At 50.5% G+C, this 17,113-nt stretch overlaps 1 protein-coding gene across 8 annotated transcripts in view; it reads right to left on the bottom strand.

Annotated features, from left to right (window-relative positions):
* NRXN2 (neurexin 2) overlaps positions 1-15,188 on the bottom strand; it is a 100,032-nt gene extending 84,844 nt beyond the window's left edge. For 5 of the 8 annotated variants that reach the window (XM_077115834.1, XM_077115838.1, XM_077115836.1 and 2 more), the window contains exons 1-2: positions 15,122-15,188; positions 3,131-3,148 (exon numbers count right to left, since the gene is read on the bottom strand). In XM_077115834.1, coding sequence (XP_076971949.1) covers positions 3,131-3,148; positions 15,122-15,128 — 25 coding nt within the window. In that variant the 5' untranslated portion in view covers positions 15,129-15,188. The remainder of the gene's footprint in view (positions 1-3,130; positions 3,149-15,121) is intronic. The other 3 variants (XM_077115835.1, XM_077115837.1, XM_077115839.1) reach the window with 1 other exon arrangement.
* Positions 15,189-17,113: the final 1,925 nt, after the last annotated feature.

Here is a 17,113-nt window from a genome sequence, read left to right as displayed (position 1 = left end):
ACTGAGAGGGAGAGAGACAGGAGGAGATGAAGGAAGAGTGATTCCAAGGGCAGAAAAGACTTTCTTGAGCCAAGAGGGAGGTGTTTGGAGAGGACAGGCCACCACCCCAATGTCTGGTGAGGGTGGGATCACAGCCCTAGCAGCCCCAGAGGGCAGAGGATCACGTCACAGAAGATGATTCTCTGGTCTTGATATCTAATAGAACTTGCACGGCTGGGTTTCTGACTTGCTTGGGACCCATGCAAGTCCCAACCTGGGACCCCTTTTTCCCTCCCAATGTGCTCCCTTCTGGAATGGAAATGTCTATCCTAAGCCTGTCTCCCTGGGAAGCGGATAAGTTGTTTCCAAGATTTCACAGGTCCCCAGATGGAGAGGAATTGTGCCCCGGGATGGATCACACCCGCAACTGATGTTGATGAGATTTTGGACCTAGAGTTGTGCTGGGCAGCTTACGGCTTTGGGGGATGTTGTGATGGAATGAATGTATTTTGCATATAAGAAGGAGTTTGGGGTGGGGGGGTGGGGGGCAACTTTTATGGATTGAATTTTGTCCCTAAAAAAGAAATGTTGAAGCTCTATTCCCCAATACCACAGAATATGACTTTATTTGGAAATAGGGTCATTATAGAGAGAACTCAGCAAGTTAAAATGAGGTCATAATGCAGTAGTGTGGGTCTTAGCCCAATATGACCAATGACCTTATAAGAAGAGGGTTATATAGACACAGACAGACAGTCAACGGGGAAAACTCCAGGTTTGACTGAGGCAGAGAAGGTTAGGGATTGTCAACAGCCAAGAGAGAAGCAGGAGACAGACACTTCCTTACAGACTTAGAGGGGGCATGTCCCGGCCAACCTCTTGATTTTGGATTTCTGGCCTCCAGAACTGTGTGACAATGTGCTTCTGTTGTTTAAGCCACCTAGTTTGTGGTAACTTGTTATGGCAGCCCTAGGAAACTAGGAGAGAGGGGAATTATAGGAGATGAGATAGAGCAACACCAAAACACACATGCAGACCTGGCACCTGGAGGCACACAGCTGTACCCCATTCCTAGTACACACAGACACACAGCCTCAGATACACATCCCTGCAGAGCCACTAACACACACAGCGCCGTGTTAAACCCTGAAGGCCACCATGTCACCCCAAATAAATGGCTAGGTGGGGTGCACATGGCTCCTTCTCCACCTGTCTCCAAACGCCAGCTTCTCTTCTTGTCCCTATCCATCCCACAGGCTGAGAAAAGAATGATCCTTTCTCTCCCCCCTCCTATCTCCAGGTCACTTTTCTCCCCAGCAGACTTCCTGTCTTGCTTCTCTGTCTCCTCCTCTCTGTTTTCCTTTTTGCTGCCCTCCCTCCGTTTGAGCCCTTCCTCTTTCCACCTCTGTACTTACCCTCACCTACACCTCCCTCTCCTACCCCTGTCTCTCTGCTCCTTCTTCCTCCCTCCAAGCCTCTTTCCTCCACCCTTTCTCCGGATCTCTCCTCCACCTTCATCTCTCCCTTTGTTCTGGAAGAGACGTGGCATCAAGAGCAAGTAAAAGTCACATCAGCACTAAATCTTATCTCCAGCTCTCAGAAAGCTGTATCCACCCAGACACACAGACTCCCTCTCACACACAGACATGCAAAGGTAAACACTGACACAGAGCAATGCAGACCCAGACAGGGAAGACGCAGACACAGATGCAAACACACACAAAGCCGCAGACGCAGAGACACAGAGACGCGGACACGCCTACTGAGGCACGCAGAGAAGTGGGCCCCATCAAAGCAGACACGGCACATCCACACTCACTCAGACCCCAATCCATCTTGCATGCACACCAGCATATTATCAACAGATGTGCACAAAGGCACAATACAGACACATAACAGACTGGGAGAGCCAAGCGGCTCTCTGTGCTCACAGACACTTACACACATGGGTGCCTGCCTTCCGGGACTATAGGACCCATGGACACCCATGGAGAAGAGACATCCCAGGGTGAGAGACCAGCCAAACCACGGACACCACAAGGTAAAACAGATCCCAGCCCCCCACTCAGAGCCAGCTTCTTGTCCTTATTCTTTCCCAGCCCTTCCGCATCCTCAGTACGGGCCTCCACTCCTAGGGTGGGGGTGAGACGGCATCTCCCAGCCTATGACTCACCTGTGCCTCACCCTCCGCTTCTCTAAGAGAACCTGGGGCTCACATCCACACTGCTGCCTTCTCCACGGCGGCCCTGTGAGCTCAGCCTTCAAGCCTACGCCGTCCAGCCCTATCTTTCCTCTCCCTGACCTCGCTCTTCCCCAGAAGAAGGGAAAGAAACAAGTAAAATCCATGCTAGAGGGAGAGGTTCAAAGCGTGACAGAAACCCCAAGGGAGCCTGCGGAAGGACAGAGACAAAGAAAGAGGCCCGGCTATGGAGGCCTGGAGAAAAGAGAGGCAAAGACAAAAACCAGAGAAGAGAGAGAGAAGGCAGACCACACAGAAGAAAGGGCAAGAAAACAGACGGAGAAACTCTCAAGAAAGGCAGACTGCCTTCCCGGCCCCGCCCCTGAGCCTCAGGCTGGAGCGAAAAGCAGATCATCTGGATCTATCAGTCCACTGGCCTGGGTCCCCAGCCCCCTACCCTCTACCTTCACTCTCCACCCACACTCCAGACCCCTTGTGGCAGGAGCGCCAGAGCCCAGAGAGGGTTCTACCCATGCACAGGCTTCTAGGGCTTAACCATCGCCTTCCTAAGTTCGAACGTAAGGCTGGGCAAAAAGGCGTCCACCCACTCACTTCTGGGCACTTTGGATCCTGTCAGCCCCAAACCCTCCATCCCCACTGTCCACCCTTCCCTAACGTCTCCTTCTCCCTCTCCTTCAAGGAAGAAGAAAGGCCAGCAGGCAGACTGGAGCGAAGACACGCAAGCAGAGGGCCTGCCCTTTGCCTGACAGCTCCCCCCAAAACACCAATAAAGAGAGAGCAGATGAGAAGAGGGGCCAAGGCAACCAGGAAGAGGGAACCCAGCCATCCTTCCCCAGAGGACCCCAGAGTGGGCAGGGGAGGGGGCTCTTAGAGGTGGTCAACAGCACACCCTCACACAGGACCCCCACAGCGAAAGGCTCGCTACCCCCGTGACTGAAAGGCATCACTCACCTTCCATGGGGTACTCCTCTACAGACCAGCAAAATGGAGAGCAGGGATGAGGCAGAGAGAAGGAGAAAAAAAAAAAGAAGGCTGTTAGCATCCTTGTACCAGGGACGGAGTACCCAAGGAGAGGGGTGGGTCGGGTCCAAGGTCCCCAGGCCCACCCTAGGCCCTGACACACGTCACCCAACCTGGAAGGTCAAATCTCAGGGAGCAATTCTATCTTTTCTGGGGACCAGACAGGGATAGAGTAATTCCCTGAGTCAGGGTCTAGCACTGGGAGGGCCCCCGACACGTCCCACCAACCATCAGGTTACGTTTCAGGAAACTGAGGCCCAGGGGAGGGAAGTAGCCACTCCTGGTCACATGGAAAACCTGAGGCAGGCCAGGATGGAGGCTTCCGGTCTCCCTCAGGTAGGCTCCTCCCCCTGCACACTCACACCAGTAACTTTCTCACAGGATTCGCCAAGACAGACAAACATACTCAGTGACACTGACACACACAGGCACTCCAAAATATGGCGATGCATATTATCTCTCACGCAGCTCATGCCTGAAGCCCTTGGTCCCAGAAAGCTGGCCATCCCCAACCGTCCCACCCACCCAGGGGAGAAAAAGTATTGGTATGCAGAGAGCCCTAAGTTAGCAGGCCTGTGTGACTTCCATGCCAGTCACTTCGCCCCTCTGAGCCCCCAATTCCTCTCCTATGAAAACGAGAGGAGTGGACTAGATAGTTTCTGAGGCCCCTGCTAGCCCTGGTCTTAGGAGTTTAGGGTCAGGGTCTTCTTCACAGCCTGACGGGCTTCAGTGGTGGGAGGGGTCAAGCTTCAGTGGGTCATAGTCCCAAGGCCATGTCGCCCCTCACCTATTAGAAGTCTGCCTGGGCCTAGCCTTGGGCTCATTCAGATGGTCAAGAGAGAAAGACTGAAGGAAGGAACCAGGGTGGAGGCGGTTCCTTCAACTAGGCTACAACTCCCCGACAGGTCTGCTTTCTAAGACCAAGTCTCCCCATCTCTGAACATCCCACCTCCAGGGAACCTTGAGAAGAAGCAAGAGGCAAGAAGAGAGAAACATGACCTGCCGGCTTAAACCCAATGGGGAGATGTGCACACACACACACACATGCAGGCCTCAGGTACACCCATGTACACACCAGCTGTGTTCAATACCCACTAACGCACACTTATCGCCTCCTACCTTCAACCCCATTTTGCTCATTTGCTCTTAGGGGAGGTAGCTATATTCCAAAAACAAGCACTGTCATTTATCCTACCTTATAACCACCCCCATGACACAAACGCATACACACAGGCTGCATGCAAACATCAAACCCACACCGTGATCTAACACATAATTTTAGAGGTACTATTAGTCGCAAACACCTGCCACTACCTTCCTGCATTTTTCAGTAGCAAATATCATGCTGAACATATACCACATCCCATTTCCTAAACCTACACCAACCAGCCTTTGCATAGTCACATGTTTTTAGACATGCTGCTATATAACACAGAGCTTCTTTTACCAGACAGCTGCATCCCCAAAAAGCTGTGTACAGAATGATTTTCTTAAGCAAACTGAATTGGGTGGCATTTACCAGGGGAGCTGGCTAGTTAAGGAAAATCTGTGAAGCAGAGACCCCTGTAAGGAGATTTCCTTGGCCCCAGTGTGCAAAGGCCCGGGTCAGGCAGTACAATCATCTCTCCGACACCTGTGTAAACAAGGAGGCACCGTGATTTTTAGGTAATCCAACAGGGCAGATATTTCAAAAATTATTTCCACCTGCCAGAAACGTGCATCATGCTATGCTCTGGAAGGTGAAGTGGCCGAGGTCGTCTGCCCCCCTGCATGAGTCCTCCCTCCCCCAGCTTCTGAGAGATGGTACCTGGAGATTCATTTTCTTCTTTTCTTCTGCTGCCCTTTGCTTTCTGCTGATCCACCTATTGTCCTTGCCTGTCACACAGACCCCTCCAGGCTCCTCCCTGCCCTTCGCACTCCTCTGTCTTCTACCTACTCTCCTTGGCCATTGCTCCCAAACCTGAATTTGCAGCACCAACCTCTTCCCTGAGGAAGAGTCCTGGATCCCCAACTGTCTGCTCAGCAATTACTCGACAATTCTCGGACACCTAAACACCACCTCTGAAACCTACTTCCCATCTCCTCCCCGACTATAAAGTAGTCTGGTGGCATAGGTACTGTTTCCTGCAGCTGGCATAGGCACTGCTTCCCACAAACACTTATGGGGCCCCTACTACGTGGCTCTCCCTCTGCCAGGCTCCGGGAATTGATGAAGCCGTGTGCCAGCCCAGCACTAGCCATCCACACGCATCATCCCGCACCAGCCTCCCAGCAATGCCAGAGGGATGGGTGGGATGGTCTCTCTCCTTCGTGCAGAAGAAGAAACTTGCCCAGGAGCCCAAAATCACCTTTGCCTCTGCCCACCGCGGTCCTCGGGCATCCCAGCCTACACGTTCAGGCCCTCACATCTGGCTTATTGCAAGAGCTTCTTCCCGGTTTGTCTGCCTGCCAGTCCCCAGCCCAGCTCTGTTGGCCCCAGCACTCGAGAGACCTAACTAAATACTGCTGTGACCAACACACACACACACACACACACACACACACACTCAGAACTTCCCAGGGACTCTGGTACAGGCCTCTTTCCTGTACTCCAGACCTCTATATGCAATCTGTTTCTGAGCAGCTCCCTCTGAATGTCTCAAAGGCATCTCACTCTTGACAAAGTCAACATGGCTTCATCACCCTTCTCCCTAAGCCTTTTCTTCCTGCCTGTATTCCCCAGTCAGGTTAAGCCCCCAGAAATCAGCCCTGCTCTCTTTTCATACCCATCACCAGGTCCTATTGGTTCCCTCTTCTCAAGCCTTGAATGGTTTCCTAGAAATCCATTCCATCCCTTCATCACCCCCGTCTCAGTCCCAAGCCCACATCAGTTCTTCTCCCCAGATCTCAACTTTCTCCCCCAATAGCCAGTCTTCACCCTACAGTTCAGACCCCAAACACCACCCTAGGGATCCAACCATGGCACTACGCTGCTTGAAACTATTCCTGTTGCCTACAGAATACAGTTCAATCTTCTCAAGGAAGTCTGTTCAAAATCTGACCATGCCTCCCTCCACCCTCCTTTTCTGCAACAATTCTAGCCCTAGCCACACCAAACTTCCTCCTGTGTCCCTCATCTGCTGCATCTCTACACATGCTGTTCCCTCTGGTTGACACACCTTTCCCAATCCCCATCCTCTCCCCCTAAGCCACCTGAGGAAGTCATCTCTTCCTTTAAGGCCCAGGTCAATATACCTCCATCCGCATTCTGAACTGACCTCCCAGACAGAGCTGGTCATTCTTCTTTTGTACATTCTATTATTATGTCGCTTATCAAATCTATACTGCAATTGTGTTTACATGTCTGCTTCCTGACTGGACTGTGAGATAGACAAAAGCAAGGACACTGTCTCATTCATCTCTCTTTATCCAACTGCTTGCACAGTTCCTGGCTCAAAAACAGGCATTCATGTTTGTTGAATGAATAATAAAATAACACTTATCAGATATTGGGCACTTTGAGTGGGCCTGGATCTTCACAGGCTTCATTTCATTTACTCACCTATCCTATCTTCTAGAGATGAGAAAAACAAGGCTCAGAAAGTGAAAGCAACTTATCCAAGATCACACACCACTGATGAGGGAGAGAACTGAAACTTGAACACAGATCTGTCTGGCTTTAAAACTTCCAATGGGTAACACTCTTGACCCGGAAGTCGAGACTTTCAGAAGCTGACTTTAGTGTGCAAGTCTGATTTTATCTCCCACAAAGTTGCAGTGGTCTTGGTTTCCCCACCATCCCTGACACACTCACATCACATGCCTGCAAGTCCTCACTTGGACTATTTTCCCAACTAGAAAACCCTTCCCTTTCCTTCCCCCTCTACAAATCTCGCTCATTCATCCCTCAGGATGGTGCCAACTCTCACCGCCTCTTTGAAGCCTTCTCTGATCACCAACGCTTTTATTGATCACTTAGAATAGTGCCTGCCACATGTATTAATTCATTCAGTCCTTACTGCTGCATTATTACCTCCACTTCCCAGAGGAGGACGCTGAAGAACGATGGAAATCATCCAGGGGCATATGGCTACCAGGAAGCAAAACTAGGATTCAAACTATGCTCTTACCTATCAGGCAACAGGATGCTTTACTGGGGAACATCTACCTCCCTCTGGATCCTTAAAGCAGTTAACTCTCTACCCTGCTCCCTTGAGCAGTCATCATCCTCTGCCTGGAGTCACGTAAAATAGCAGAAACTATAAGACCTCCAGTATTGAATGTTAGAGCTGACAAGGAGATTCCACTCAAGTGATCTCAGTTCCTCAAGTTTCACACATATAGGGATCAGTGAGCCCCCAGAGGGCAGAGTTCATACTATCTGGCCTAAAGTGAACTCAGGATTCGTGCAGATGCATTATGAAAAACTAGAACAAAAGAAAACACACACACACACACAAAAGAGCAACTTCTAAGCAGACAAAACAGACATACAACACCAATGCATTCAAAAACTCTCAAAAGAGAGCCTCTTGGGCCCTAGCCGAGTCCATTCACTTTTAGTGGCACACAATTCTAAACTGCTTGGGAAGGCTGATTTCAAGCTTATACACACACACACACACACACACACACACACACACACACAGATGTTACCTGACAACTCCTCCTAAGGGCGGAGATAGAAAAACCATAAAAAGCTAATATAAGAACTCCAAGGCACAGCAGGTAGGGACCATTTCATGCAGAGCCAGGCCTTAATGAAGGGCTAAGAGCTGGTGGCTGCCCGAGGGAACCATAGCCACCCTGAGTCATCGAGAAAAGGTTAACTCACACTCCAGACAGCACGCTCAGGGAGGCAGAGAGAGAGGGAACATGTTTTAGGAAGATTTTCACCTGAAACACCTTATATTTTGGTGTATTTTAGGTTTTAATGGGATAATCCCCCACTGTCCAGGGAAACTTCCTCTCTGAGGGCTCGGGAAGCCTGAGAGTTACTGATTTGTCTCCACTACCCCCTCTCAGTGCTGGGACAGCTGACTGACAAATACAGGGACACCCTCATCACATGTCAGCTTACAGGGGAAACAGCAGCTCTAAGAATGTAGGATGGTTACTGGTTTTGGTGAAACACTGTCCTTTAGTGTAATCCCAGTAAATCAAAGGCAAGGGATCAATGGTCACTGCTGACCGCTCTCCTTCATGGAGGCAGTACTTGGCTTGGGAACAAGTACTGGAGTCAACTCAAGGCTCAGAGCCCAGACCTTCCCCCAGCTGAGCCTCAGTTTCACCCTCTACTAGTTCCCTCTCTTTCCTCCCTTTGCTGCACAATCCCAGTTCTTTTCTTGTTCTAGACTCCTTCTATCCTGTGTCAGCAGCTCTACCTCTTCGTCCTCCCAATTGTATGCTCCTCTGAAGTCTTGTGCTCAATTCTCTTCACCTCCATCCTTGGCCACCTCTTCTGATCCCAGAGCTGCCATGTAACAGAAGAGGCAAGAACCAAGGATCACCAGCAGCCAGCCCCAGAAGGCCAGTCTTTGCGAAGAAACATCACCTCGATAGGATACCTTGATTTAGACTTTCCCTAACCTCAAAACCATGAGGCAATAAATCCCCATTGTTTAAGCCAACCTATTGCATGGTATTTGATTTAACAACCAAAAAAACTAAAACAGCCCCGAATTGCTAAAAACATCTTGAGGAAAAAAAATGAAGCTGGAGGTCTCGCACTGCCTGACTTTAAGGCATATTATGAAGCCACAGTGGTCAAAACAGCATGGTATTGGCATAAAGATAGATATATCGACCAATGGAATCGAATAGAGTGCTCAGATATAGACCCTCTCATCTATGGACATTTGATCTTTGATAAGGCAGTCAAGCCAACTCACCTGGGACAGAACAGTCTCTTCAATAAATGATGCCTAGAGAACTGGATATCCATATGCAAAAGAATGAAAGAAGACCCATCTCTCACACCCTATACAAAAGTTAACTCAAAATGGATCAAAGATCTAAACATTAGGTCTAAGACCATAAAACAGTTAGAGGAAAATGTTGGGAGATATCTTATGGATCTTACAACTGGAGGCGGTTTTATGGACCTTAAACCTAAAGCAAGAACACTGAAGAAGGAAATAAATAAATGGGAGCTCCTCAAAATTAAACACTTTTGTGCATCAAAGAACTTCATCAAGAAAGTAGAAAGACAGCCTACACAATGGGAGACAATATTTGGAAATGATATATCAGATAAAGGTCTAGTATCCAGAATTTATAAAGAGATTGTTCATCTCAACAACAAAAAGACAGCCAACCCAATTACAAAATGGGAAAAAGACTTGAACAGACACCTATCAGAAGAGGAAATACAAATGGCCAAAAGGCACATGAAGAGATGCTCAATGTCCCTGGCCATTAGAGAAATGCAAATCAAAACCACAATGAGATATCATCTCACACCCACCAGAATGGCCATTATCAACAAAACAGAAAATGACAAGTGCTGGAGAGGATGCGGAGAAAGAGGCACACTTATCCACTGTTGGTGGGAATGTCAAATGGTGCAACCACTGTGGAAGGCAGTTTGGCGGTTCCTCAAAAAGCTGAATATAGAATTGCCATACGACCCAGCAATACCATTGCTGGGTATCTACTCAAAGGACTTAAGGGCAAAGACACAAACGGACATTTGCACACCAATGTTTATAGCAGCGTTATTTACAATTGCAAAGAGATGGAAACAGCCAAAATCTCCATCAACAGAAGAGTGGCTAAACAAACTGTGGTATATACATACGATGGAATACTATGCAGCTTTAAGACAGGATAAACTTATGAAGCATGTAATAACATGGATGGACCTAGAGAACATTATGCTGAGTGAGTCTAGCCAAAAACTAAAGGACAAATACTGTATGGTCCCACTGATGTGAACAGACATTCGAGAATAAATTTGGAATATGTCCTTGATAACAGAGTCCAGCAGGAGGTAGAAACAGGGTAAGATAATGGGCAATTGGAGTTGAAGGGATACAGACGGTGTAACAGGACTAGATACAAAAACTCAAAAATGGACAGCACAATAATACCTAATTGTAAAGTAATCATGTTAAAACACTGAATGAAGCTGTATCTGAGCTATAGGTTTTTGTTTTGTTTTGTTTTGTTTTGTTTTGATTTTACTATTATTACTTTTATTTTTTTCTCTATATTAACATTCTATATCTTTTTCGGTTATGTTGCTAGTTCTTCTAAACCGATGCAAATGTACTAAGAAATGATGATCATGCATCTATGTGAGGATGTTAAGAATTACTGATTGCATATGTAGAATGGTATGATTTCTAAATGTTGGGTTAATTTCTTTTTTTCCGTTAATTAAAAAAAAAAAAGAGAAGGAGTAATTGGAGCTGAAGGGATACAGACTGTACAACGGGACTGGATATAAAAACTCAGAAATGGACAGCACAATACTACCCAATTTTAATGCAATTATGTTAAAACACTGAATGAAGCTGCATGTGAGGTATAGGTTTTTTGTTTTTTGTTTTTTTTTCTTTCTATTATTGTTTTAATTCTTATTCTGTTGTCTTTTTATTTCTTTTTCTAAATCGATGCAAATGTACTAAGAAATGATGAATATGCAACTATGTGATGTTATTAAGAATTACTGATTGTACATGTAGAATGGAATGATTTCTAATTGTTTTGTTAATTCTTTTTTTAATTAATAAAAAAAAAAAAAAAACTAAAACACCCCTCCACCAACGTTCCAACCAAGCAAACTTGACTCTTCATCTGTGACGCCTCGCCTCTCCTGACATCCAGGAAGCAGAGACCCACAGCTTCGGGCCCAGCCAAGGTATTCAGCCACCTCTGCCATCAAAGTTGCCACCATCTGTCCTCACCGTTCCCCAAGACAACCAAGGTCCAGGGGCTACAATACTCCTTTCCTGATTGTTCTAATACCCTTCCAAATGATTTCTCCACCACCTAACTTGCCTTCTATAACCCATTTTACCTTTCAGTCCATGCTTCCTAAATGAATTATTATTATATCATTATTCATCAACCTGCTCCAAAATATTTTATGGCTCCATTTGCCAATACTCTGGACACTATCAGCACCCAGTAAGTGTTAGTTGAATGGCTTTGGTCAACTCTCCAAGATCTGGCTTCAACCCACTTCTCCTGCTTTGGATTCCACTTGTTGCCCCTCTACCCAAAGGACTTGCATTCTTCCATGTTTAAGCCTCGGTTCTTCCCAGTCCTTTCGCTCAGAATGACCCCAAACCTAATTTTCTACTACTCCATTTTCAAGGCCAATCTTAAATGGTATGCCTTTCTTTAAACCCATTGCTGATCCCCCCTCAACCTGTAAATGCTCACCTTTCTGAAAACCCCAATAGCACTTTCCTTGTATTCATAATTACTATTTATTCACTGCTTATGATGTACCAGACACTCATTCAATTCTCACAGCAAACTTAAGAGATAAGGATGCTTATCCCCATTTTATAGATAAGGGAAAGTTCATCTACAGTCACATATGCATGTGATGTCACACGCCCAGAGGGTCAGACAGCTACACACCCAGATCTGTGCCGCCCGAGTCTGTGGTATAACCACTGAGCTCCACTGCCTCACAGCATCTCTCTGGCATATATCCCACTCTATGTTGCACTGTTTTTTGCTGGTATTTACTGAGTACTCTCTATGTGCCAGGCACTGATCTAAGTACTTTACATGAATTAGCATGTTTAATTCTCACAATTTAATTCTGCAGTCTGATTGCAGAATCTGCGCTTGTAACCACTACATTGTCCTGCTTGTTTGCCTGTTTCCCCAATTAAACAGTCAACTCCCAGAGCACAGGGAGTCCTCTGATTCATCTCTGCCTCCCCTTCAGCCTCCTGCACAAGGAGGCCTCGATAACTACCTGTTGAATTAGAATGCCAACAAACTTACAAAACACACACAAGCCACGCGTGTCTACCCCCCTGCAAGAACGCACATCACCCCTGGTTTCACATTCCTCCCCCGAGCAAGACATACACATCTGACCCAGCACACTACGCATCTGTGCCCCATACCACATCAGGTCTCCTTCGTCACCTTTCAGAGCTTCCTTCACACTCAAAGAAAGGGCTCACATGCAATCCCTGAACAGCCCCAGTAGACTCTATCACAGCTTTCACAGATAATCATAATCAGCAGCTGGTACACAGACTCTCAATTACTTATACTCAGATCTCTTCTTCAATTACCTGTGGCGAGACCCCAGGGTAAAAGAAACAAATTTCCTAGTATGGAGGTCTCATTTATGGGGAGGCCCAGACCCCGGGAAGGCAGGGGGGATTCCAAAGGATCCACAAGCTCATAGATCCATCATACATTATCTGAAGACAGATTGGGACGTCTCAAATTTAAAGTTAAAACCATTTTTTCTGATACATATTTTATTAACCACGACAGCATGCATAATGTCAGAGTCATCTAAAAGCTTTCCTGAATTCACAGCAGCTTTCGGTCATTTATTTTCACAACAAACCAATATAGAAATAGTATTTACTCTTTGGAAGGGGTGCTGTGACTTTTTAAAATGTCCCTGATCTCAGAAAATTGGGGACCACTCGAGGCAGGGAACAAGGAAGTGACTGTACCTTCCAGGGAAGCCTGGAGACTGGCCCTGATATCTTTCTCCCCCCATCCCAGGACCCCACAGTGGGAACCCATGCCTTTTCTCCTCGGCTGGATGAGACTGTACTGGAGTGTAATAAGCGAGCACACTATACTACAGAAGCTTCCCAGGAAGTAAGAAACAAATATAAGGAAAGAGAATGAGGTTGGGGGAGGGGAAGGAGGGGGTTTCATGGCACCACTACTGCCCCTGTAGAGGCATCCTCAGTAATCACTGTTTATAAGCCCTATGCCCATTCACACTATATATCTGAAAATAAATGTACATATTTTCATATACACATACAGCCTTACTCCCAAGCCCATATTCTCTCAAATGCTTATTAATATCTTTTCATTCATTCCACAAATCTTTCTCAAACACCCACTAAGTGTCTGGTACTATATGAGGTGATAGAGAGATGAATACAGGCAGAATCCCTGACCTTTTATCACAGACAAAGTACCACTCTCCCAACAGATACCACACACACACACACAGAGAAGCACCCCAGCCCCTAACAACTATCTGACACCCACTTAACAATACCCATTTTCCCTTTCTTATATGAATCTCACACACCCTCACATTACATACCTCACAATGGGTCAGATATACAAACAGCCATATCTCACAGCCCCAGCACACCTGACACATTCAGCATACCCATATAATACACACAACCATCCCTCTAACACACCGGTACACACACACATCTTAAACCCACAACCACACAACCTGTATTCAGATGCACACATGTTGTTTGGTTCCCTGGGGATCTCTGGTGGAAAAATACTTTCCGGGAATGGATACAAGGACTCTGGTTGACCAGACCACCTCTGGCTGCATTTTTCATACACACAGACCCAATTTAGCCAAGTGAGACCAGTTACTACAACTTCCCTGTGGCTTTAATTTCCCTTCTGTCAAAGTAGAAGGGTGGCTCATCCTCTTTTTTTTAGGAAAGCTTGGGGAGGGGGAAGTGGGGGAATTCATAGAAACCAGGGAATCAGGTTACAGTCCCAGAGAGAAATATCCCTCCTAGTCCCACGTGTCTTACTGAGGTCTCACATTAAAACACAGTCACACGTGTTTTACTCTCACACTTGTGCCCTAGGCACTGGACCTCTATCTATAAACACCACTACCCAAACAGACCCATTCACACACAACTATGCACGGCCAGATGCACAGGCCTCTGTGTGAAGAGATGCCCACAGTCACACATTCACAGCTTAGGGAGCACCTGAACTTCTTGGAGGAGAGGTGAGAAGGTGTGAGATTAACTTAATACACACAGTTCTCTGTAAATACATCGCACAGCCTTGCACAAATAACCCCACAAACATAAACAAGAAAAACCCCAAAAACCTGCCTCATGAATTCATCGCCCACAACTACAGGTGCACTATCCAAAAGACTGTGCAAAGTTCAGGTTTCCCAGACCCAGGGCCAAGCCTGCAGACTCAGCTCCTCCTAAAAGTGTTCACCCGCACATAGACACATATGCACAAGGACAGCCACCACCCCCAAAGCATTCCTAGGGTTGTTCCCCTTAAAGAGAGAAAGAGAGAGACACGGACACACACACAACTGCTGAGGGGCCCACAACTTTTAGGAGTAGCCAAGAGAGGCAAGCATGTCTGTCTGCACACACCTGCTCAGGAAACCCATGCCCCTGGACAAGAGATGAAGGGGATACACATGCCCAGCCGGCCAAACTGAGGGGGGGTCCTCCCCTGACCCCCAGCAGGACCGAAGTAAAAGAGGTCCCCCTCTTTCGTCCCCACTGAAATCACAGGCCTGGCCGGGCCCCATGGCCACGTGCCCCTCACTTTGCCCATCTCTCTGCCTCCTCCAAACCTGCCAGAGCCCTTCCAAGTCCACACTCCACATTCAAGTCCAAACTCCATTGCCCGAAAGACCCTCTCCGGCCCAGTCACCTCCCTTCCAAAACTCACACGCCAGGGGCGCCCAGGTTTGACACTAAAGCCCCGGCCCCCAGTCCCTCGCGGGAACCGATCGGCCATTTTTGCCTCAGTCAAGAGCTGAGCGACTTCGGCCACCCCTTCCCTCAGGAGTCCTTCACTCTCCAAGGGGCCCTGGCGCCTGCAGTCCCCGCCCCCCTGGGGCAGTCACAGCCTCCCAAGGCCCCCTGACCCGCACCCGCCTGGCACGCGCCTTTACGTCCTCCTCCCCACGCCCACCGCCCTCTCCCGCATCCCCTCATCATCCAGTCAGGTCCAGACTCCGGGCCTCACCGGCCATCCTGCCAGGGCCTTCACCCGCCGACCCTCAGACGCGGGCGCCACCACGGGCCCCGCCCACCTGGCCCAGCCACGCCCCCGACCTCTCGCAGATCCCGCCCACTGCCCTGCAGGGCCCCTCACGAGCCCAGGAAGCCTCAGCAACCTCCACAGTCTCCGCCCACAAGGCCTCGCCCTGGCCGCCCATAGGCCACACTCACACAGACCCCGCCCACCGCCCTGCAGGGCCCCTCACGACACCCCGGACCTTTGGCTCCCACACTCCCCGCCCATAAGCCCTCGCTCCCATCCCCGCAGGCTCCGCCCAGCCAGACCCCACCCGCGGGCCCTCACCCGCCCCTCATTCCCTCAGCTACCGGACCCACAGCCTCTCACGCGCCCGACGCTCACCCTCTCGCCAGCCCCTTACAGGACCTGACCCCTCAGGCCTACCCGCAGGTCGCCCCGGCCCCTCACGCGTCCCGAGGCCCGGCGCCCGCCCGCGCCTCACAGGGACACGTTCTTTCCCAGCTCACGTACTGGCCCCGCCCTCGCAGTCCCCGAGGACACGCCCAGCCCCTCGTCCTCGCGCCCGGCGGCGGCTCCCGGGGCTCACCTTCGCTGCAGAACTTGCCGCCGAAACCCGTGTGGCTGCAGTCGCAGCCCACCTCGCCGGGCGCCAGCACGGTGCAGAGGCCGCCGTTGGCGCAGGGGTTGCGCGCGGGCGCGCACAGCGGGTCGGCGGCGGCCCCGCGCAGGCCCTGGCTGCCCAGCAGCGCCGGGGGCCGCTCGCCCAGCTTCAGGTTGGCCAGGAGGCCGCGGAAGGGCGGCTCGTACTTGACCGTGCTGAGCGTCAGCGCCGAGAGGCGCACGTCGGGCGGGATGCCGCCCACGAACAGGTCGCTGGCCACCTGCATCTCGCGCCGCTTGGAGCGCACCTCGGCGGCGCGGACCTCGCCGTCCACCGCCAGCGCCGTGCGGCGCGCGTCGCGGGTCAGCAGCACCATGTGCCAGCGGTCGTCGGCCACCGGCGTGTCCAGCTGCAGCGTGGCGGGCTCGGCGCACGAGAGCGTGAAGCGCAGCCGCAGGCGCCCGTCCATGAGCAGCAGCTCCAGGAAGTCGCAGTCGCCGCCGTCGTCGAGGTAGAGCAGCAGCGCGCGCGTGGCGTTGGTACGCAGGCTGAAGCTGAGCTCGCCGCTGCTCGCCGCGCCCGCCCAGCGCGCGTATCGCGCCCACTGGCCCGGGCCGCCGCCGAACTCCAGGCCGCCGGCGCCCGCCGCCAGCGCCAGCAACAGCAGCACCAGGGGCGGCGGCGGTGGCCGCGCCATGCTTCCGGCGGCCCCGGGCCCGCCCGGCCCCCGGCCCCGCTCAGGCTTCAGAGCCGCGGGTGCATGGGGCGGGGAGGGGGCCGGGCGCCCCCCGCGCCGAGCGGGACTTCCTGGCGGGCTCACAATGCCATGGGCCCGGCCGTGGGGCAAGGCGTAGAGGCCGAGGTGCCGGTTTCCCCCGGGTGGCTGCGGTAGCGCCCCTCCCCCGCCACGGGCTCTGGCAGAAGATGGGAGAGGGATGCCTATGGGAGAACAGAGAGGAAAGGGTTACTGGGGGGGGGCGACGGTATTTGGCTTCTTCCGTGACACTAGGAGGCGCCCAATTTGAGGAGCTGACCCTGACCAGGAGACACCATCGTTGGCGGGGGTACTAGAAGCCCAATACTTGGGGGGGGGGGGGGCACTCACTAGGGATGTTACTTGGTTGCGACCCGATGATGTGAGGAGGAAGGTGACACACACATCCAGTGATACCAGTAGAGTTCGGTGGGAACCCAACCCAGCTCCCCAGATCCTCACCCTCCCAAAGCACCCAAGCGTCAGGACCAGGGCCAGCTCCCGCGGTGAGGCCCAGGAACTGGCTACTGGTGACTCCAGCGCCTTTCTTCTCTGAACCACCCAAAACTATGCATGACTTCCTCCTCCAGCTGAGGTTCTCCCTCATCAGCCCCTGATGCTG

The sequence above is a fragment of the Tamandua tetradactyla genome, chromosome 9 (genome assembly GCF_023851605.1).
Source record: "Tamandua tetradactyla isolate mTamTet1 chromosome 9, mTamTet1.pri, whole genome shotgun sequence".
NCBI lineage: Eukaryota > Metazoa > Chordata > Mammalia > Pilosa > Myrmecophagidae > Tamandua > Tamandua tetradactyla.
Note: the sequence above shows the minus strand (reverse complement) of the source record. Positions and strands in the feature narration are given on the sequence as shown.